A 24,113-nucleotide genomic window follows, 5' to 3' on the forward strand; every position below is an offset into this window, starting at 1 on the left:
TTCCTGTGGTTGTTCTGTGTTGTTTTGCTTGCTTCCAAATACGACCGATTGTCTTCCTATTCAGATTAAATTCAGTTGCAGCAGCCTTGATTGATCCATGGGGTAGTATACCCCCAACTTTTTTGTCCAATAGCCAAGCAACAATACCTAGCTTGTCTTCAACGCTTAGCCTCCTTGCCTTATGATGGGTCACATTTTGATCTGCTTGTTGTGTGCCTTGTTGATGACCATTAGTTGTCTCTTGGTGATGTTCCTCACTTATGGGTTCTGAAGTTTGTTGATATTTCAAATTCAAATCTGGAATTCTGGTTCTTCTTCATCCTCATGCTGACTGTCCCCTTCAAATTCAGCATTTTCAAGTGGATCTTCATCAAAGACTTCAACAATAATGCAGTCATCATCATCTTCTTTGTATGGAATATTCAAATCGAAATCGAAGGCATTATATTTTGGAGGCAATGATGCTGTTTTTTTTGTTTTTTTTTTTTGTTTTTTTTTTTTGTTTTTTTTTTTTTTTTTTAAAGGAATGTTCTTGTTTTACTGTAAATTTCTAAGTATGATTTGCTTTCATTTTAAATAGGCATAGGGTATCGTTGTTTGGCGCTTAATTTTTCAGCTTCTGTAAAAATACTGTAAAAAAACTCAAGTTTGGAGGGAAACAAAAATTCATTTAAATACTGTAATGAAAAAATTCGATCTAATAATGTCTAATCCCATTAGTGGATTGATGACATGGCGGTAATTAAACATTCTGATTGGTCATCAATCCTAGTAGTGAATTGATGACATGTCATTTGATTGATATTCCTGACTTAAAACAAACATTGTAATTGATGTTTTCCAAAGAAAAAAAAATCAGAATATTTAATAAGATAGCACTAATTAAAGCAGTTTTTGTACTAAAATGTAAGATTCCAAATATTATCCATTCTTTTATTTTTTGTGACTGATTCTATATGAGACTAACAAAGTGAAACAGAGGGAGTACAATGCAAGTGGATAAGTTAAGGGCATATTAGAAATTTCAATGAATAAAGTTAAAAAAATGAGGGTATAATAGTCTTTACATACCTCAAAAATAGAAAAGGGAACAACATTTTGGATCTCCAAAATAGAAAAATAAGAACTATATTGTAGAACAGAGGGAGTATAAATGTTTAATTTGGAATAATTTATACAGGGAAATACGTCACTTGCAAGTATGTATACTCTTTGAATCATCTTCCAATAAAAAGGCTACCTTAAGATTTCGAAGAATCATATATAAATTACATAAACATATACTAGTATATATCATTGGGATGTCAAAAAAAATTACCCCTAAATTTATGAATAAATAAATTTGGACGACTTGTGGTTATACAATGGTCAAAATGAGATTCTGAATACTTGTAATTTGCTTGAATCTCAATCTAAATAATCTATGGCTATCAAATGATTCTGTTTAAGCTATACTAAAGACCATTTATACAATTATAGATGGTCATATATATAATTGTTTGTCGTCGAAATCAACGAGAAATTTCCGACTTTGTTGTACCGTATCCTAGTTGTTGCTCAATCTCCCACCTAAGCTTTGGCGCTTCACCATGGTGATTAGGAACGTAGTCCTGAAAATTTTACATATTACATATTACATATTACGTACATTTTTCAACATAAAAAGTTTGTAATGGCTACTATACCTACTAGTAACATTGTAGGGTGTGCTTGGTTGGCAGATGTTAATGTAACAAATCAATCTCGCACATATGAACCTCACGAAATAACCCCCTCCACTGTCAGTGCCGGCACCCCTAACCGCACTCCCCCAAGCCTAAATTAACACTCGAACCACCCTAATTCCAGGTTTCGCGAGGTGGTGGAAAGAAGAGAGTTTGATTTCGTTGGTGGGGATTAGGGGGGGAGGCAGTTTTGTGGGTGGAGCGAAGGAGGGGGTTATTTCGTGAATTGGGCTGGGGAGGGGGAGGTTTCGTGGGTGGGGTGAGGTAGTCAACGCCTGAAAATAGGGTTTGACTCCATTTTTCAGCATAAAGGTATGGTTTTGCAAAAAAAATTTAATTAAGGTGTGTTTTTGCAAAAAAAAAAAAAAAAAAAAAAAAAAAAAAAAAAAAAAAAAATTATAAGGTGGTTTATTGCAAAAAACTTCTTATAAAAGGTGATTTTTTACAAAATTTCCTTATTTATTTGTATTATTGTGTTCATATATTTTAGTACATACATGTTTATATGAGTCGAAAACAAAGTTTTTTAGCTTAAATTCTTACCTCAAGCTTGGACATAAGTTCATGGGCAGTTGGGGCAGAAACAATAATGCTACGGGCAGCAGGTGCAATGAAACCCTCGTCAACAGCCTTGTCTATGAAGGACAATAATGAGTTGTAATACCCATCAACGTTCAGCAAGCCCACCTGTGTCCAAAAATACACAACATTTTATTATTTGATAACCAACATATTTTATTTTATTTAATTAATTAATTTATTTTTTTTATTAATAAGTATGTGGGAAAATTATAAGTGATAGACAGATAGAGTATATAATTTATTTTTGGCCTCTTGGGTCTCAAGTTCTCAACCCTTAACTTACAAAATTATGTTACTAGTATATACTCTTGAGAGAATAAGCCAAAAAAAAAAAAAAAAAAAAAAAAAAAAAAAAAAAAAAAAAAAAAAAAAAAACTTTGTACTAAATTAGAATGATAACACCAAATTTTGCCTACTTTAAATACTTTTGCGTGTGTAAAAAAATTAGTACCTCTCTACGTTTCATATTATTTATAATAATTTATATTATTATTAAAATTCATGGGGGAAAACAGACTAACGCCATTTGTCACCCTTATTTATTATTTGGTGTTACATGTGTTTCATGTCACCCTAAGTGTATCACTCTTCTCTCACTACATTAAATTGCAATAATGTACTTATGTGTAGTTAATTTGAATATTCTTTATTGGTGTGACTTTAATTCTCTATAATAATGTTTATTTTACTTGAAAAACAATTCATATGTATAACCTTTATGTTATATTTTTCACTCATTAATATTGTTCAACATTAACCTTTTTAATTAATTTTGATCAAACATATAAATTTATAATGTACCGGGGAATCGCCCGGGCCAATAACTAGTTTGACATAAAATGTGAGTAAAAAATATCTAATAATTGCAAATAATTTGAAACAGAGATTGTAGTAGTACATCAAATCAGCAAATTTGATGTACTTTTATATTTTTTGTTTATCATTCTTTTTTAAAGTTTGGTTTAAATAAAGAAATCATGCATGTACAATGATTTTTTTTTTTTTTTTTTTCATTTCCTTCCAAAAAAAAAAAGAACCTTTTTTCATCATCTAAAGCTCCACATTATCAATGTTTTAAGTAAATTTTGATAATTGTTTTTTTCAGAACAATTATACTGTATTAAGGATAATAAGTGTAACTCAATTTTAAATTTATTTAATTTAACTCGGCAATATAATATGCATTATTTTAATGAACATTGGTATCACGTTTACAGTTTTCTACAAAAATAACACAAACGTTTCCATGTGTAATTTAAAATTAAAAGTCCACATCCAATATAATTAGCCTCCTCACTCAAACTATAATATAAAATTAGCTTAATTAATCTAATAATCATGGTACATTATTGATTAATGAAATTTTGGTGTATGAAATTTTGTTGTATGGCAAGTTGATGAAGCGCTCGACGATATCATGATGTTATGCCTCACATCACCTTTATTTTTCTCCATTATTATTATTATTTTTCCAAAATAAGTGGAGCACTAGTGAGCACCTTATATGAAAACTACTTTTCCTTTAACAAAAAGATAAAATATTTTTTTTTTTTTTATTTATTTATTTTTTTTTTGATATTGTCAAGGTCAATTCGGCTAAATTAAAGGTTATGCGTGCTCTTGTTCGAAATTATGTTTTCATATACATTCGGGTACAAGGTGCATTTAAAGGTATTTTTATTCATTTAATATTATTTTGCTCATTTTAAGATTTTGAAATGACCAAAAAATATTAAATAAGCGAAAAACTATCCATGGGTACACTTGTGTATGCAACTATGCACCCGGGTGTAAATGTGTAATATAAGATTTTGTGAGGGTTGGGTTTTGAGAGTAATTACACTTATATTATTAAGTTATTTACAACATTTAAAAGAATTTGGAAAACATTATTCTAATGTAAAAGGCAAGAAAAGAAAATTACCGGCTTGTCATGAATTCCTAGTTGAGCCCAAGTGATGACCTCCAGTAATTCTTCCAAAGTTCCATAACCTCCTGCATTCATCGAGAGTGACCAACTTTACCCGTGAGCAAATTAGTAGATTGATTAAGGTAACCCCACATTCCCACTCACTAAAGATGGCTACAATCCATGAATACATATTTAAAAATTATTAACATTTAGGTAGTATTTTGTCATGAATTTTATAATTATTCTACATATCTTGTTTTTTCTTAGGCCCACAACCAATTTTCTATACTTGCTTTCATAATATCATCATTTTTTCTAATCAAAGATTAATTGTAGTCTTAATAATTTTTGGTAGGTGAGAAGAAATGTTTAACCGGTTCGAAAAACAGTCATATATTAATCTAAATCGAGTTAGAAGACTAGATAATCAGAAAGTGCAGGAAAAAAGTAAGGGGATCTGCATCCTAAAATTGCCGTTAATGAGAATTGCACCCTCCTAGGAAGTTATTTCCTTACCAATAGGCAAACACTCATTTGCAACTCTACTTTAACCCTAATTGAAATTCCATAGTTAAAGGCTTAAAGCAAATTATTTGATATTATGCTCTTATATTATCCCAAATTTTCAAAAATTAAAGATAGCACATGATTGATTATAGCTAATAAAGCATACTAAAAATTAAAGTATACATTGAACATTTTTTTTTAACCAGCAAAAGTGGTGCTTGTTTGAACATAACGTTACCTGGTAAAGCAATGAAAGCGTCAGCTTGGCGAGCCATTTCTGCTTTTCTCTGATGCATACCGGACACAGGTCTCACTTCCCCTACCGTTTCACCAGTAATCTAAAACGCACCAAAGCAACTTTAATTATTCCATTCATTATTAAAATACTCAAATCTTACAATTCTACAATCCCAAAATACACAATCAATCCAATTCTAAGTAAAATCTTGCATTAGTTAGAACTAGATTAAGGCCTCCTTCACTTCACCTTATTGCTGAATTGAAATTTTTTTTATTAAAATAAAATTATATTTGTTGAACTTAAATTATTTTTACTGAACTTAAATTAATTTTTTGAACTGAAATTATTTTTGCTGAACTGAAATTATTTTTACTGATTTTCTATATATTATGATTCTTCTTTAAGAAAACTGAATTTTACTGAACTGAACTTATTTTTACTGAACTGAAATTATTTTTATTGAACTGAAATTAATTTTACTGAAATTATTTTTACTGAACTGAAATTATTTTTATTTAATATTATTTTTTTAAGGTGAAGTGAACAGGGCCTAAACCACGTGCAATGCAAAGTTGTTAAATTATTATAATGAAAATAAATTTTAACAAAAAAAAATTGATGTAAAATATTAAGAATAGATTCAATATTAAAATGTGCGGAGTATGAAATTATACTTTAAAGAAAATAATAAAATATGTAATAGTTATAATGGCCAATTTGATATTTAAAAAAGTTTATTTTAGATTTATACAAAGTAAAAGTTATAATTAAATAAGGTTTTTTTAGTAAGAACATTTAGAGGGAAAATATTTTATTATTATAATACCAAGTGTCTCTTTAAGTTTCGTCTTTAATATAATGTAATTGATTGATGAGAGGTTATTTTCCTACAATGCAACTATTTTAATAATTGTTCCTAAAACTTGTTAGGATAAAATCTTGCCAAAGAATTTTGGCATGAACATATATACTACGTATGTACAATCTTTTTTAACGAAAGGTGCCCTTTGTCTCATTCAATAAATGAATCAAACATCATGTTACACATTTTGTGGCCTAATTTTGGTTTATTAAAGAATGTGAAAGCTATTTGAAGTAAGCCAAATAAATTAACCACTACATTTTACCCAAAATCACTAATAACCTTAGAATAAACAAAAGCAAAGGCTAGATCTAACACACACTCATACACATGTCACACACACACAAAAATAACAATAAGAGTTTTTTCAGTTTACACTCTAGACAAATGTTGAACAGAAAAGTATGACTTCTATTTTATCACATGCAACTTTATTGTTGGGGTGTGAATTGGGATAAGCTTAGCTTTCGAACTCTATGTCACACATATGAGATTTTTAAGTTATAATTTACAAAATTTTGTAAATGGAGTTATCTTACCTCATTTATTTTAACGTTAATGTCCTTGTTTTAGCATGTGTTTAGGTTAACTATCCCATAAAAATAACTTTTTATGGGATAAAATATGAGAATTCATGAATCATGACATATAGTATATACATTGTTAAGAAAACGTTGTTGTTGATCCACATAAGAATTTTGCTGTAGTAGTCAAAAAGATCTTGCTTACTATTATTATTTTATTTGAGAATATGTTTTTTATTTTATTTTTTTTTGGAAGAGAATATTTAAGAATATGTATTGTTATATTATTAGATTCAATTTTTTAAAGAATCATCCATCAATGAAATCTATCTATCTATTATCCTATACTAAAAGAAAATTTTTCCATGACACTTTTCATTACCTTGTGAAAAAATTTCCCTCCTTTTTCGCCTTTTTTTTTTTTTTTTTTTTTTTTTTTTTTTTTTGCAAAATTTTCTGTAATTTATTTATATGTTATGTATTTTCTTTCGAGTTTGACAATCATATTCCATAAAGATCCAAATGAAATATTTTTAAGTATCTTTTATATGCTTTATATATATTTTGCAATATAATTGTCAAAAATATTTAATAAACGTATATTGCACGGGATTTTAACCTAGTTTATTCTCTAAATTCTTTCAAAAAAGTTTAGTCAGGACAATTTATTTCACAGCAATAGGAAAAAATTATATAAAAAACTAAGATAAAAAAATATTTATAAAAGTTTTGAAACCAAAGCGTTGAAGTTGGCTTTCACCTCTTTAGGCATGAGGGTCTTCGGGATTACTCTGCATATAAAAAAAAATAAAACGAGCTAATTAATGGCACATTTTTTTATTTACGTTGGACTTGGTAAACATGCAAGAATATAAAATGAAAAAAATGAAAGTGTGTTGTCAATGACATTGAGGGCAACGTAAATCTAATTTAATTTTTGAGTTAGGGCTAGTTGTACGCTAATGATTTCTAATAGTTAATAACTTTGTTACAGTAACCCTCATTTTCTTTAAGATTAGAAAGATCAGCTCAATCAATCGTTGAATTATACTAACTACTACTTCATACTATAATTCATTCAGTAAACATCATTGATGAATATATATCTTTTTTTATACCTAAATCCACGTATTTAACTAATAAGTTAGAATACAACAAACGAATCTCTTGTTACAAAATAAAAGAATAAACCTCAATGAACATACTTTATGTCTAGTACGGAATAAACAGTATATATATTATACTTGTAGAAGTATACAATTTACTTTGTCACTTGAAATTTCATGAATATCATACTTATTGCATTAGCTTTTAATTGTTGCCTCAAGTAAATACTATACTTCACTACTTACCCTAAGACATGACGTCCTCCATTATACACAGCTTTAGAAACCATTCCCATTAAGCCAATGCTTCCTCCTCCGTAAACCAAGTCAATCTTCTTTTCAACCTACACAACACATGTAATTAAATCAAGTTTAAAAACTATAGATATATTTCATTTATATTTTTACCCCAAACAAAAACAACGAGCTGCTGACCTTTTGGTACATAAACATGTTGATGTACATGTACTTACTAAATTGTCCATGCATAGCCCATGGTACACCAACGTGCCCCTCGAGCCCTTTTGTGCTTTTAAACATATTCATATCGATTCAGACTATTTTCATATGATGTTTTACTTGCTCTCATTTTAGCCCGGTCCTTGCTTAATAACTTTGTGTCACTTTAGGAAACACACCGTACCCTTATTATTAGCGTATTCTCCCTACATTTTTCATCTAATTATGTTTCTCTAATTAGTGACGTAATCTTATTATAAGCTTACCCAATTTTTTTAAAACAAGTTTCATACACTCATATATTCTGCCACATGGCTTCTTTTTGCCCCCTTAGTCACAAATATCAATTAATAGCAATTTGCTCTGGTACGTGACAAAATCCTTGCTCCAAGAATAGAGTCTCTATTATTTCAAAATGGCAAAACTATAATTTCAATCTAATAGTATATCTAAATATCTAATAGTCACATATATGTTTAGTCGCTATTTATATTACTAACCATTAATTCAGAACGGAATGAGTATTAAAATTCGCGATACCACCAATTAACTTATTATGTATTATTCCAAGATTTTACCAACATAAAATAGTTTAAAATAACATATACAAAAATGTGTATGGTCATAATAATAATAATAATAATAAAAGAAAGAAATCAGCGACGCGAGGAAATGGGAAAGAAACATACCAATTGGTTAGCAAGCTGAAGAGCAGCAATCTGATAGCTAGGACTCTTTCCAGGACTACTACCACAAAAAACACAAATTCGCTTAAATTTCGATGAACTCGAAAACCTCTTCAACATTTGATTGTTTTCCATTGCTAGATAAGCTCCTACTACAGTCTAACAGTTCTTTTGCTGAATTTGGTTAAGTTATTTTTTGGTAACAAGTTTATATGATATGATGAATAAGGCACAAATGGGTTGAATATTTGGCAAAATATGGTTTGGCAATAAAAAGATAAGTGGGGTAATATTTAGGTGTTAGTGTTTGTTGGTAAGAAGAAGTGTGAGTCGTGCGAGGAAGCACGGGCCGTGCGCTAGCAAAACAAAAGGTTAAGCAATTGAGGAAAAGAGAGGAGGATAAATGATGTTATTATTTGGTCCCCTCGTATGTCTTTTTATATCACATAAAAACATTGGTCATTTAAACACGTCTCTAAGGTTATCATCTCGTGGAGTTTTTTTGGAGGAGTATATTATATAAATATATGTAAAAAAATAAAATAAAATAAAATAAATTATATTATAAAGTATTATTGTTGTTGATATTGAAACATACGTGAGATTTATATAATTTAGTGATTTTAGTGAGATGGTACAATGTGAAGGAACTTTCTTTTAGTAGAGAGGGGTAGGAGTGTAGGACCCTTTTGAATAAGAGAGGTGATGATGTGGTTGAGGGAAATGAAGAAGACCGACTGACCGAGTTGAGACGGTGCGTGCATCTAATTTGTTGATTAAAAAAAAAAAAAAATTAAGTTTAACAAAAAAAGTTCATGTGGAATGGAATGTTTACACCATCGTGTAAGTAAGCTGAAATAAAAGAATCTACTACCTCTGTTTCATATTATTTGTAACGATTTGACATAAATTAAAGAGAAAAAAATGTCTAATCATTACAAATAATATGAAACAGAGTTAGATATATTTATATATCCCAATCTTTTAAAAAGTTTGAGAAAATACATGTGAATTGTGTGAAAACAATTATATTTCTATAATAATAATAATGATAATAATAACTTTTAAAAAATATGAGAAAATACATATGAATTGTGTGAGAATAATTATATTCTTAAAAATATTTTATTACCTATATACCCCTATGATATGATGTTAATTGCATCTAAGTTTATTCTTGTGTGATTTAATGATTTAACTATTCCAAATAGTGTATGTTTGGACAATTATATAATACCCTCATTAATGTTAATTACCTTTTCTTAGAACTCTTAAGAATAGTGTATGGATATTTATACCCCTAAAAAAAAAATATTTGTTTACATATTTTTTGATCCCTTACCAACAACTGAAAAGGCTCTCTAAACATGGCTAGCTATGGCGCATATCGCACATGTTAGCCACCCTAATAAATTATAAAGCATTTCTAATAAGATGTTTTAATGACAATAAAAATGTTTATCACAATCTTTGAACACTAGACCACTAAGAATAAATTAAAAATCTTACCATTTTCGCTATCATTTAATTATGTTTCATATTTGTAACACTAATAAGCAGTAAAACAGAATTAACTTATCTCTTGATGCGTGAACCAAACTGACAATAGTCGCGTCGTGGAGAACCACTGACCTAAAAGACGATTCCGCGCTACCTCCCGGTGCAGTAGACAATTGCGGTCCCCCTCCAGGATAAGTACGACGCCGGAGTTTATGTGCACTCACAAATCCGACTGGAACTCAGAATACTTGCCCAGAAAACAGAACGGAAAGAACATGTGTTTAGATAATTTTAGAGAAGAGAGAAGACTGATTGTGTTGTGTATTTAGGCTGAGAAAACCACCGAATATTTATAGGGTGAAGAGGAAAAACGGGAAGCATGAAAGGTGGGAAGAATCTGGCCAAGAAAATGACCAGATTAATTTGGTCAATCAACAACCGAGGCAAGAAACAAGGAATTAATCAGTCAGCTACAATCAAGGAATTAATGGCTGATTAATTCTCACAACAGTCAGAAAAGAATAATTCCAACAGACAAAAAGGAATATTCTGTTTAACAAAGAAAAGGGAAATAAAATTTCTCCAAAAAGATAACAAGGACCCACGCCCGCGCATCGCATTCCCCAAGACCCCAAGTCCCAAGTCCCGAGGCCCGAGCCCGACCCGACCCGGCTCGGCTCGGCACGCGCGTGTGTGTGGAGTAACACACACCTCCAACTCACTCAACTAAGTAATGCTAAAGCACTACATTATAAAAACAAGGAAAAACCTTCCTCCCCAATCAATGTGGGACTTTTCCCCTTTCATTTGTTTTTCTCTCTCTCTTATTTTTCCCAACACTCTTGTTTTATATCAAGAACTTCCAACCATCCCCCACAGGTTCGAAGATATGAAAAAGAAAGAAAGGAAAAATGAATTCTGGGCAAAACAAAACAATTGCATAAGTGTCAATGTCTCGCGACTTGAATTAACACATAGTGGACATCAAGCTATGATCCCTCACCTACCAAGTGACCTTCGTCTTGAACTCAATAGGGAGTTAGGGACCTGTCACTTTGAGCCACACAATTGAACATGTATAATATTCTGAAATTCCGTGAATAAAGGTGACGCATTATACTGGCCATACGTCCAGCCTGGATGCTCATAGGTGCTCTAGAGTATAAGCCCACGAAATACTCATAGGAAGCGGCCACACTTCCACACCTAAGTAGGTGAACTCCATCAAGTGTGAGCTACAACACACCTCCAAAAAAATATGGATATGGGTTCATTAAGAGCCGTATGCTCAACCTCCTTCTCATATGTAGCTAAGCACAAAACAAACATCTAGAGATGGACAAATAAAATAAAATTGTGCTTCCGAATTATTACATAATGTTCCCCTTTGAACTCATAGTGAGTAGGAGTTCATTATTTCACAATTCATACAACGGGCTTTAGCCCCATCTCTTCCGATGTTTCCAAAACTAGTTTTTTACATAGGCCTTTAGTTAACGGATCCGCAATGTTCTTTTCGGACTTAACATAGTCCAGTGATATCACCCCTTCAGACAACAAATTTCTGACGGCTTTATGCCTCAGACGGATGTGTCTCTTCTTCCCATTATAGGCATGGTTGTGTGCAACAGCAATAGCAGCTTGCGAATCACAATGAAGTGCAACTGAAGGAGCTGGCTTCCCCCACAGTGAAATATCTGCAAGCATGTTCCTCAACCATTCTGCCTCATGACCTGCCAATTCAAGAGCAATAAACTCAGATTCCATAGTAGACATGGCAGTACAAGATTGCTTACAAGATTTCCAAGATACGGCTCCACCCCCAAGGGTGAAGACATAGCCACTAGTGGAGTTAACTTCATCATTGTCGGATACCCAGTTGGCATCACAAAAACCCTCCAAACTCCAGGAAATTTGGAGTAGTGCAAACCCCAATCCATAGTACCCTTAAGGTACCTAAGCAACCTCCTTAGAGCAATCCAATGATCACTGCTTGGATTATGAGTGTACCTGCTCAACCTACTAACAGAATAAGCAATGTCAGGTCTAGTGTAGTTCATAAGAAACATAACACTACCAATAATTCTAGCATATTCAGACTGATTAACTGGATTACCATTATTTTTCTTTAAGTGGAAACTTAGGTCATAGGGAGTCTTAACTGGATCGACATTAAATGAGTCAAACTTTTTAAGAAGTTTTTCAACATAGTGTGACTGATTAAGACAGATGCCATTTGGAGTCCTTTTGATTTTTACTCCCAAAATCACATCTGCCTCACCCATGTCTTTCATTTCAAAATTCGAACTCAAAAACTGTTTTGTCTCATTTACACGATCCAAGTTAGTCCCAAAAATCAACATATCATCCACATAAAGACAAATAATTACACAACCATGACTATCATGCTTAGAATAAACACAAGAATCACCTTCATTAACATGAAAACCATTACCAGTCATAGTCTTATCGAATTTGTCATGCCATTGCTTTGGAGCTTGTTTAAGCCCATATAGTGACTTGACTAACTTACAAACCTTTTCCTCTTGTCCTGGAACAACGAACCCTTCAGGTTGGACCATGTAAATCTCCTCATCCAAGTCACCATTCAAAAATGCAGTTTTGACATCCATTTGATGAACAACAAGATCAAAAATGCAAGCAAGAGCAATTAAAGTCCTAATGGTTGCAATTTTAGTAACAGGGGAGTAAGTATCAAAATAATCAATGCCAAACTTTTGAGTAAAACCCCTTACCACTATCCTTGCCTTATACTTGTCTATGGATCCATCGGCCTTTCATTTTTTCCGAAAGATCCATTTACAAGTAATGAGCTTACAACCTCTAGGAAGTTCAACCAATTCCCAAGTGTTATTATTGAGAATTTATTGTAATTCACTATCAATTGCTTCTTTCCAAAAAACAGCATCAACTGACCTCATTGCCTCATCATAGGTTCTTGGATCATCTTCCAAAACAAAAATATGCACAAAATCATCATCAATTAAGGAAGATTCAGATAAATAGGAAGTAATAAAATCAGGACCAAAACTGTTTTCCTTTCTTGCCCTTTTGCTTCTCCTTGGCTCCAAAACAGAATCATCGTTAGTAATAGGAGCATTGGAAATAGGTAAACTAACAGAACTACTAGCATGCAATTCACTATCATTAGAAGGAGACATTTTCAAAGGAAAAATGTTCTCAAAGAACTCAGCATCTCTTGCTTCAATGATATGACCACCTGCATAAGAGTTGTTAACACCTTTAACAAAGAAACGATAAGCTGCACTTTGATAAGCATAGCCAATAAAAATAGCATCAACAGTCTTGGGACCAATCTTATCCCTCTTGAAGCTAGGTATGCCTACTTTTTCTAGGCACCCCCACACTTTCAAGTATTTCAGGTTTGGTGCTCGACCTTTCCATATTTCGTATGGAGTCTTGTCAAGCTTCTTGTGAGGAACCCTGTTCAAAACATGACAAGCAGAAAGAATAGCCCCCCCCACATGTTATTAGGAAGCCCAGAACTAATAAGCATAGAATTCATCATATTCTTTAAAGTTCTATTTTTCCTTTCAGCTATACCGTTTTGTTCGGGTGAATAGGGAGCCGTTGTCTCATGAACAATGCCAAGTTGCTCACAAAATGCCTTAAGAGTGTCAGGGCTGTACTCACCACCCCTGTCACTCCTAACCCTCTTGATCTTTTTGTCCAACTGGTTTTCTACCTCAGCTTTATATTTGAGGAACATTTCCTCAGCTTCGTCCTTAGACCTGAGAAGATAAACCATGCAAAAACGTGAACAGTCATCAACAAAAGTAATATAATACTTTTTACCCCCTCTACTTTCGTGATTATTAAAATCACCTAAGTCACTATGAACAAGTTCTAGTACTTCAGTCTGTCTATCTACTGATTTAAATGGCTTCTTAGTAAATTTGGCTTCAACACAAACTTGACATTTCGAAAAATCAGTTTTAGAAAAACTTGGAATCAAATTTAAGTGTTTAAGCCTTTTAACAAAATCAAAATTAACGTGACCTAATCTAGCATGCCATAAATCAATAGACTCAGCAATATAAGCAGAAGAAGTACTAGCATTCTTATTCATAGTGTCAACTTTAACATCAAGAGTAAAAAGCCCCCCATTACAAAAGCCCTTCCCCACAAATTCCCCATTGCGAGTAAGAACTAATCTATTAGAATCAAAGGAGAGCTCCAGTCCAGCTTTCATGAGCAAACTGCCAGAAATTAAATTCCTGCGCATTTCTGGAACATGCAAAACATTAGTGAGAGTAAGCAATTTTCCAGAAGTGAGAGTGAGAACGATCTTCCCTTTGCCTTGGATAGAAGCAGAAGCTGAGTTGCCCATGAAGACATTTTCACCTTCAACCTTGTCATAGGTAGTGAACATGTCCTTGTTGGCGCAGATGTGCCTGGTAGCTCTAGTGTCAACAATCCACTCAGCAGCATTACCTGTAAAGTTAGCTTCTAAAACAACAGCAACAATAACGTCAGAATCCTCAATAAGGTTTGCTTGACTTTGCCCATTCTTCTTCTTGACCCTGCAATCTCTAGCCCTGTGACCAGTCAAACCACACTCATAACAGATCCCCTTAAACTTGTACTTCTGAATTTTCCCATTAGGCTTAAGGTTACTGTTTTTGGCTTTAGACTGGTTGTTTGATTTGGGTTCAACAAGGTTGGCTTTGGCAGAAGAAGAGGAAGGAAAAACAGAAGGGGCTTTGTCTTTGATACGGTTTTCCTCCTCAATTTTGAGGTGGGCAGCAAGTTCCTCTAAGGTTAGGTCTTTCTTTTTGTGCATGAGTTGGTTACGAAAATCCTTCCAAGAGGGAGGGAGTTTCTCAATCAGAACAATGGCAAGGGTAGTATCACAAATAGACAGACCTTCAGCAGCCATATTAATACAAACACTCTCATAAGCATGAATCTGATCAATAATAGGCTTATCATCAACAACTTGAAAACTTAACCACTTACTAACACAATAACGTTTAGTACCAGCATCATCAGTTCCATATTTTTTCTCTAAAGCATCCCAAATATCCTTAGCATGATAAAAACCCATATAAATATCCAACAGACTATTCGACATATAATGTAACAACATGCCCTTACAAGTTCTATCATCCTTAGAAAACTTAATCTCAGATTCAGACAAATCATCTTTATCAACAGGTTCAACAATAGCATCAAGAACATATGCAACATCAATCTGCTTCAAATAAAAATGCATCCTAACAGCCCAACGTTTATAATTCTTTCCATCAAGGGGTTCTAGTTTAGACATATCAGGAACAAGGAATTTGGAAGCCATAATCGTCTTTTAGATTGTAACACTAATAAGCAGTAAAACAGAATTAACTTATCTCTTGATGCGTGAACCAAACTGACAATAGCCGCGTTGTGGAGAATCACTGACCTAAAAGACGATTCCGCGCTACCTCCCGGTGCAGTAGACAATTGCAGTCGCCCTCCAGGATAAGCACGGCGCCGGAGTTTATGTGCACTCACAAACCCGACTGGAACTCAGAATACTTGCCCAGAAAACAGAACGGAAAGAACATGTGTTTAGATAATTTTAGAGAAGAGAGAAGACTGATTGTGTTGTGTATTTAGGCTGAGAAAACCACCGAATATTTATAGGGTGAAGAGGAAAACGGGAAGCATGAAAGGTGGGAAGAATCTGGCCAAGAAAATGACCAGATTAATTTGGTCAGTCAACAACCGAGGCAAGAAACAAGGAATTAATCAGTCAGCTACAATCAAGGAATTAATGGCTGATTAATTCTCACAACAGTCAGAAAAGAATAATCCCAACAGACAAAAAGGAATATTCTGTTTAACAAAGAAAAGGGAAATAAAATTTCTCCAAAAAGATAACAAGGACCCACGCCCGCGCATCGCATTCCCCAAGTCCAAAGTCCCGAGGCCCGAGCCCGACCCGGCTCGGCTCGGCGCGCGCGCGTGTGTGGAGTAACACACACCTCCAACTCACTCAACTAAGTAATGCTAAAGCACTACATTATAAAAACAAGGAAAAACCTTCCTCCCCAATCAATGTGGGACTTTTCCCCTTTCATTTGTTTTTCTCTCTCTCTTATTTTTCCCAACACTCTTGTTTTATATCAAGAACTTCCAACAATATTTAAATATAATACTACCTTCGTTTTATATTATTTGCAACGATTAAACATTTTTCCTCTCTAATTTATGTCAAATCCTTGCAAATAATATAAAATAAAGGTACTATACAAAATAGTTTGTATGAAACATCAATCTGTGAGCACTTAGTTATGCTATTTCGAAGACATATCTCTTGGGATGAGCTGTGTGGGGACTGGGGAGTGTGATGGTGTAGTTGAATCAATCATCCATGTTTTTTATTTATTTATTTATTTATTTATTTATTTATTTATATTGTGATGCAGCAAAGGGTGTCTGGGATACTAGCCTTTTTTGATCTATTTTTAATGATTCTCTTAACTCCTCATTTTTCTCAAAGCTAGTCTGGCGTGCAGGTAAGTTAGATTAGCATGAATTGCAATTATTATGTGCCATGGCTTGGTCGCTTTGGTTTCGGGGAACAAGAAGGTTCATGAGGGCTTCTCCCTTAATGCTTTTTACACGGTAGCGGGAAATGTAAAGCTCGTCGAGGACTATTGTTTGTATGCCAAGAAAGTGCTCTAAAAAAACAAGAAAACCTTGGAGTTCACAATTTTCGTCAACGACATGGATCTGTTCTTTGTAAGGTTTTATAAAAGTAAATGTCGACACTCATCTAAATAAGCTAATTCCTATATGGGATTGGGAGTAGTAGCGAGAAACCACTGGGGGGGGGGGAGCTTGTATGGGTGGCGGTTAGACGAGTTGAGAGTGTGTGGGAAGTGGAGTGTGCTGAGGCAACTGAGGCACATTTTAGGCTTTCAGTGGCTAGGCGACTAGGTGTGACATGAGTGTGGTTGGAAGGGAAGGGACCCTTCTTCAGTGTGTGAGGCAATTAACATTGGCTCTAGAGGTCGCTCGTCCATTTGGTTAATTTATGATGTTATCAGCTTTTTATTACATTCTTTTGATGCTTTTATTTTTTCACATGTACGGAGAGTAGGTAACACGATAGCCCACTTTGTGGAAAGATGGGATACTCGTGGTTGTTCGAATTTTATCTGTATGGGTCCGTTTCTTGCAAATCTTGTAATTTTAGCGGATTCTAATTTATAATAAAATCCCTGCCTAACTTCCTCAAAAAGAAAAAAAAAATAGTTTCATTTGTTATCATTTGTTTTTTTTTTAAAAAAATTATATAGTTTTTGTTTTATAGCTCAAATATTATTTATTAATATTCAAAGTAAAACTCGGTGCATCGTTCGGGCCATACACTAGTTTGTTAAGATTAACATTTTTATTTGAATTTCATTTGTAAGGGAAAACTTGGTGTGTGGTTTATGGGTGTCAAATCAAATCGAGATGTTTCTATATACGTAGGCTAAAAATTAGACATAACAGCTTTCCAATGATAGGTCATAAACCACTACTAATTACTACCTTCAAATTGAAAATCAATTCGTGACCTTTTTTATTATGTGCAAAAAAGATACAGTTACAAGTCATGCCTCCCAACAACAATAAACCTTCCTTTTATCAATACTATTACTAGCTAGAATCCCAGCCATCGTTAATGTTTTGACTTATAACACCACAAAAAAGCTAAAAATGGATTATAACACCACAAAAAAAAAAAAACTTTTATTCTAACACCAGAAGAAAAACTTAGAAATGGATTTCACCATGATTTAATGGATTCTTGAATGGAATCCGTTAAATGGGGTCCACGTTGTCGTTTATCATCATATTATTGGTTAAAAAAAGAAAAATAGACAAAAAATAAAAATAAACAAATGAATTTTTTTAAAAAACCTAAAATCAACTCCCACCCCCAACACGGCGGCATACCCTACTCGCAGCCACCATTTCAGCTACACACCCCTTAGCCACCACCACCTCACCCTCATCCCTGAACGACCTCCCCCCCCCAAATATTGGAAACCATCACCCCTACTTTAGTAAAAAAAAATACCACCCTTATCCAAGTCGCCGACACCACCATCACCCCCACCACCCAGAATCGAACCCCCCTTCACCTAACACTATCGCCAAAACCTTCCTCTCACTTAGACCCGAATTCAAAACCCCAACCTACACCCAGAGCTAAAAACCCCCTTCCCCTCTCACCCTCACCCTCACGTGAACCCAACTCGAACCTAGAAACCAAAATCCAAACCAAATTAGGGATAAGGCTAGCATATGGTGTTTTAAGGTTCGGCTAGGGTGGTGCGTCGTTCTGGTGGTAGGCTGGTTGGTTTTGAAAATCGACAGTAGAGTAGAGGGAGTCGGTGGCGAGGGTTGGGGTGACGGCAGTATGGGTTAGTTAGGTTTCCCGGTGTGGGGGGTGGTGGCTAGGTTAGGGTTTAGGTTTTTTTTCTTTTACTTTAATTTATGTGTTTTTTTAAACCAGTGCATTAGTAACACGTGTACATAGTGGGCCGCAGTAATGTATTCCATCCAAGAATAAATTAAGTGGTGGTGAAATCCATTTTTTGCATTTTTTAATTTGTGATGTTATAATAAAATTTTGGTTTTTGTGGTGTTATAATCCATTTTTGTGCTTTTTTTGTGGTGTTTATTGAAAAAATAAAAATCCTAATTTTTATGCCCCATTAACCCATCACAGCGCTCATAATATTCATGTTATGCCAATGCCCATCCAACCTGGGCACACTGTTTTATCAACTTTAATTTCATTTATAATAATAAAGTTTTGGTAAGAATAGATGGAATTTCACTAGATTTAGTTGGATCATAAATGAATATATGATAGACATGATATATATTTGAAATTCTTTTATAGGTTAAGATTTTGCAAGAGTGATTCACTACATTAACATATTATGGGTGTCAAAAATCTATATTGTCCTATTGTCAACTTTAACACTTTGCACAAGCTTGTAATTTACTTGGGGAGTGTTCCTCACCATGTGTAGAATGAGTAACTAGAGTTGTCGGGTTTTGTAGCTAGCTCAACTCTCTTCGGATATTTAGGAATTCCTTTAAATACTAGCATTCTTAAGGTTTTGATTTTGATGTATTGGTGGATAAGATGCTGAGCAGGATTTAGTGTTGGACAAGTAGGAATTTATCCTATGCTACTAGAGTTGTACTGGTTAATTATGTGTTTATGAGCTTACACATATACTAGGCTCACCGCGTTTTAATGCCTAAAAGTGTGATGCAAAGAATTAATCAATTATGAAGAGCTTTTATTGGGATGAGGCTACTGGGTTGAATAAGGTTCCTCCCCTTTCTTGGATTGCTTTGGTAAGCCTATATCTACTTAGGGGGGGGGGGGGGGTGGGAATAAATAAGGGAATGTTTACATAAGAATAAAGTTGCCTCAGGAAACTATGTCTTGAAAATTGTTAAGAAAATCGTTTCTTTGTGGGTTAGGTGTAGTGGTGTATTCTTTTTACATCAAGGAGCAGGACTAGTGGGAGTATGTGCTAAGAAGGATTCAAGTTGGGGGTGGAAAACTTTATTTAGGGTGAAAGATGAGCTCAAGAAGGGTTTAGAAAGTAATAATTGGATGAATGAAAAGTATAAGCTCCTTGACTACTATAAATGGCTTTAGGGACCTGTAGGGAATATTTCAAGCATCCCACACTTGAGCCCCACTGTGATCATACACTTAAGTATGGTGGCGTCCAAAGGGAAGAAAGCTAGAGTAAAAGAGTCGCCAACAAGTTTTAGGAACTTGTAAACCGTTCACAGGATGAAGGTTACACCCCTTAACGATCCAAGAGACCGTTAACTCCAATAGGTCTGGAACCATGACTGGAAGTTCGGGGACGAAGGTACAAATCCAACCTAAAAGAGATTGAACCTGCCCTAAACAGGCCTCTACTTTAGTCTTCTCGTATTCATGTGCGCTTTCTGACTAACATACAATCAACAGATTAACCCTAAACCTGTTTAATCTATGTTGGTTGAATATTAATGCATAAACAAATCTATTATTGGTGATCACTTGAATCATAATCATATTAGCCTAAACAAGATTATTAATTATATTATTAAGCGTGATTACAAGTATAAATTCCCTTTAAACATGCATAAAAGGCGTGATCAAGCAATAACAATAAAAATATGTCAAGCAACATAATAACAATCATCATCATAATAACAATATTCTCAATCTCAAAGCATAATAACATTAGCAAGATCCTAGGCATGATACTAACAAGATTAATAACAAACCCTAGCATGTCACTAAACATTAAAGATCAGTTAGCCCTAACATGACACTAACATGATATTAGGAAAGAAATAGGAAGCATCATAAACATTCATAATATCAGAAATATTAGTTAACCCTAAACATGATACTAGGAAGCAATAAAACATCCTAACGTGATTCTAGGAATCAAAAAAATAATCTAAGCATGATTTCTATATCAAAAGATCAATAAAGTAATTAAAGTACTTACTTGGATGCCTCGTACCTCTTTCACGTCTAGGGCGAAGACAATTTCGAACTTGGCTAGGTGTGTCTAGAACTAATGTATGTGGAATTTTGTATAAGGGGAAGGTTTAGAAAAAGAATAGAGAGTGAAGGAAAGCTTCTAGCTTTTAGAGAGATGATAAAAAGAGATGATTGTTGTGAATTATAGATCGTAGATGAATGATTGTTGATTGTGAATGAAAACGGAGGAGATACGACCCCTATTTATAGAAAAAATAGCACGGGATCAAAGAAAATCATATTCGGAATAAAATACCTCCTGTCGCCAACGACAAGAGTCAGCGCCAGACGACAAGCTCGTCGCCAGGCGACGACTCTGTCGTCTCGCACTGTTTCAAAAGTACAACGCGCTTTTACACACGGAATCACCTTTTAAACCGGTTACAGGTAATTCTACGTCCAAGTAGGTTTATAAACAGATTTAATATATTTTATTCAAAATAAAACATCTTTTCTTTTAAAGTATAATTATCAATCCTAATCTTATTAGAATTAAAGAGAACCTTCTAGATATTCCTAAAAGATTAAAATCAATCCTAATTACTTTAGGAATAATAATTAATAGGCCCTCCTCTAGATCATTGGGCCACATTTAAAATCATTGGGCTTAATTTAATTTAATCCATAACTTCCTCATAATTCATCGGAATTGGGCTTATAATATATCATTGGAAATCTCTTTTCAAGCCCAAAACAACTACACTATTATTGGACCCTTATCATGGACCAAACCAAATTGGACTGGCTATTTTTATATAAATAGAGTAAGAAAAGAAATATTTTTGAAAACAAAAAGAAAGATATTTTAATAAAAACATCCACATCACTAGGCTTTTCACACTTTTCACCTCGTTCGATAATCAAATGACGTGAAAGGTATTCATCACTGGGTTTGGTTTTGGGGAGACACATTTGGGTGTCTACAGAAGCCCCCACTTTAACTGAGTTTGGAGAAACGCATATTTCTAAAACGAAAGTCAAAGTAGCGATAGGGACGGAGAATGATTCACAACGTTCTGCGATCCTAAATCATTCTTGTAACGCCGATACCTGCAAACTAGCATTAGTTAAAACAGATAAAAGAGTTAAGAAACGCGTATTGCACCATCGAGCACACGTCTCTGGAGTAACCTATTTCGTTTGATGATCTTCCTCAAGATAAGGAACGCCATCTTGCTGTTGTTTTATGACCATCTTCCACATCCTAGGGAACACGATCGAAGAAAACCTCGCTTGAAGTCACCTCCTGTTTTCTGACAACCTTCCTCATCCTAGGGAACGTCGTCGAAGATAACTCCGCTTGAAGCCATCCTCAGTAGTCCGACAACCTTCTACATCCTAAGGAATGCCGTCGAAGATAACTCCGCTTGAAGTCATCCTCAGTTATTGTGATAATATTCCGAAGAAAATTACCGAAGACCAACGCTTGTTGATCCTCAAAGCTCGCTTGAATTTCGCTGCTGTTGATTTTGTGGGGGTGATGACAATCCTCTCTTCTTTAGGAATAGTTGCCAACACAACTCTTGAATGATGTATGACAATCCGATTTAGGGAAAGTTGTCGATGCCACGTAACAATCCATCCTAGGAAATGTTGCCACGATGAAGCGACAATCAGTATCTCGGAAATTTTGCCAAAGTCCAATTTTGGGAAAGTTTCCAATGCTTCGTAACAATCTAGCATAAGAACCTTGCTACGATCGACAATCCACGTCTTGGAATATAACTCTTGAAAGCAATGCACCTTGGAATTTTGCCAATATTATGCGGCAATCCATTTGGGAAAATATTGCCACAATTGACAATCCGCGTCTTGGAACATTTGCAAAAAAGAGTCGATCGGCAATCCCTTTTGGAAAATTGGCCACTACTGAAATGAATGACAATCCACGTTGGGGAACCTTTGCCGAAACGTTAAAATGAATATAGAACCATGACAATCCTTAAGGAAATTTTGCCATAGGGAACTTAATGCATGACAATCCAATCTTGGAAATATTGCCAAGGATTTGATGCATGTATGACAATCCGAACTTGGAAAACTTGCCAAATAGAGAAAGAGTACAACAATCCATGCTTAGAAACATTGCCAATTTGAGATGACAATCCAATCTTGGAAAAATTGTCGAAGATTTGATGAATGTATGACAATCCGAACTTGGAAAAACTTGCCAAATAGAGAAGGAGTACGACAATCCATGCTTGGAAACATTGCCAATTTGAGATGACAATCCAATCTTGGAAAATTTGTCGTTGAAGAATGATGCTCGACAATTCACTCTTGGAAAAATTGTCGTTTTGGTGATGTACTTGCTTTTGAACCAATGCCTTGGTGCTTGTAGTGAGCCAATGATTAGGCACTTAAGCTAAGTGAGATGATCGTCGTAAGGCTGACCACTAATTGTGATTATAATCGAGCCGACTATTAATCATGTTAATTTGCTTATAGGGGCTAACTGACGTACCAAGGAACCCAATCAATCAATATGACCATTTGACTCTAGTTGATTTGCTAAGTTGTTTGCGTCCTTTTGCTTCAAAATTTTTGTAAAGATTACCTGTCCGTCTGGGACTTAGCATGCCTGCAATTATATTTTGGACTATAGGACTTTGCTCATGTTTTTAAGGTTGACTTTTTGTGACTTAATGTTATTGCCTGACTTGACATGTAACTCGATGTACTCAAATCGACTCGTGTGCGTAGACATAACTCAATGTGATAACACGACATGATTCAATGTGTACATGACTTGTGTGTGCATTGTGTTGTGATGCGTTTGACTCAAAATGCGGAAAAGCAAAAAATTTCCGTTATTTTTTGTGGAGGGTACCGACTTTCTCCCGAAAGAGAAAGACGCGAAAAGAAGAAGTGAAGTTTTTGAAGTGCATGTTGAATGAACTTAGTCGAATGCATGTATTAATGTTGTATCTCTAGTGCAAAGGATTAGTTCATCCTAGGCTATCTCAATTATTGACTTGATGATGAAAGTATTTAGGTAACTTAGGCACGGAGGCTAAGTACTTCATACTTTGTGATGCAGCAAGAATTATGATAATGAATAATCTTGATATGACAAGGCGTGTTTCAACGTCATGTTAAGATTTCAAAACAAAGGGTTCCTAAAGGTAGGATTATTTGTCTATGTATCTTTGATGTGTGTGAAAGTTACACTAAAGCTAGGCTGCAAAGGCTAATGGTATGGAAAAATATTATTTCAAGAAGAGTCAAATGATGGCGAATCTTAGGCTAGGTAAGCTAACGATGTAAGGATCAAGCCCCCAAGTCTAGCTCTAAATGGATAGGGATGAGCATTGGAGATCCCTTGATATGATCATGTATGAATGTAAATATGAATGCATTTGTATTACGGCCGCGCCCCAATTTGAGGTTGCCTACGTATCCGTTAGGAATCA

General features: G+C 34.3%; 1 protein-coding gene across 1 annotated transcript; it reads right to left on the reverse strand.

The window, feature by feature from the left end:
• Nucleotides 1–1,222: 1,222 nt before the first annotated feature.
• LOC145592410 (putative cytokinin riboside 5'-monophosphate phosphoribohydrolase LOGL10) lies at nucleotides 1,223–9,048 on the reverse strand. The gene is made up of 7 exons (XM_081648858.1): nucleotides 8,607–9,048; nucleotides 7,705–7,802; nucleotides 7,113–7,143; nucleotides 4,964–5,063; nucleotides 4,231–4,301; nucleotides 2,268–2,411; nucleotides 1,223–1,610 (listed from the first exon to the last, which is right to left on the reverse strand). The coding sequence occupies exons 1-7, from the start codon at nucleotides 8,736–8,738 to the stop codon at nucleotides 1,512–1,514; spliced, it is 675 nt and encodes a 224-aa protein (XP_081504984.1). The 5' UTR covers nucleotides 8,739–9,048; the 3' UTR covers nucleotides 1,223–1,511.
• Nucleotides 9,049–24,113: the final 15,065 nt, after the last annotated feature.

This window comes from Chenopodium album, chromosome 18, assembly GCF_948465745.1.
Source record: "Chenopodium album chromosome 18, dcCheAlbu1.1, whole genome shotgun sequence".
Taxonomy (NCBI): Eukaryota; Viridiplantae; Streptophyta; class Magnoliopsida; order Caryophyllales; family Amaranthaceae; genus Chenopodium; species Chenopodium album.

Excerpts from the sequence above, each read along its gene's own strand:
- LOC145592410 (XM_081648858.1), bottom strand. The coding sequence starts at position 8,738 with ATGGAAAACAATCAAATGTTGAAGAGGTTTTCGAGTTCATCGAAATTT. Across the intron at positions 5,064-7,112 it reads AGACCCTCATGCCTAAAGAG|ATTACTGGTGAAACGGTAGG; the intron begins GTGAAAGCCAAC and ends GGTGCGTTTTAG. Across the intron at positions 1,611-2,267 it reads AACTTATGTCCAAGCTTGAG|GACTACGTTCCTAATCACCA; the intron begins GTAAGAATTTAA and ends TAAAATTTTCAG.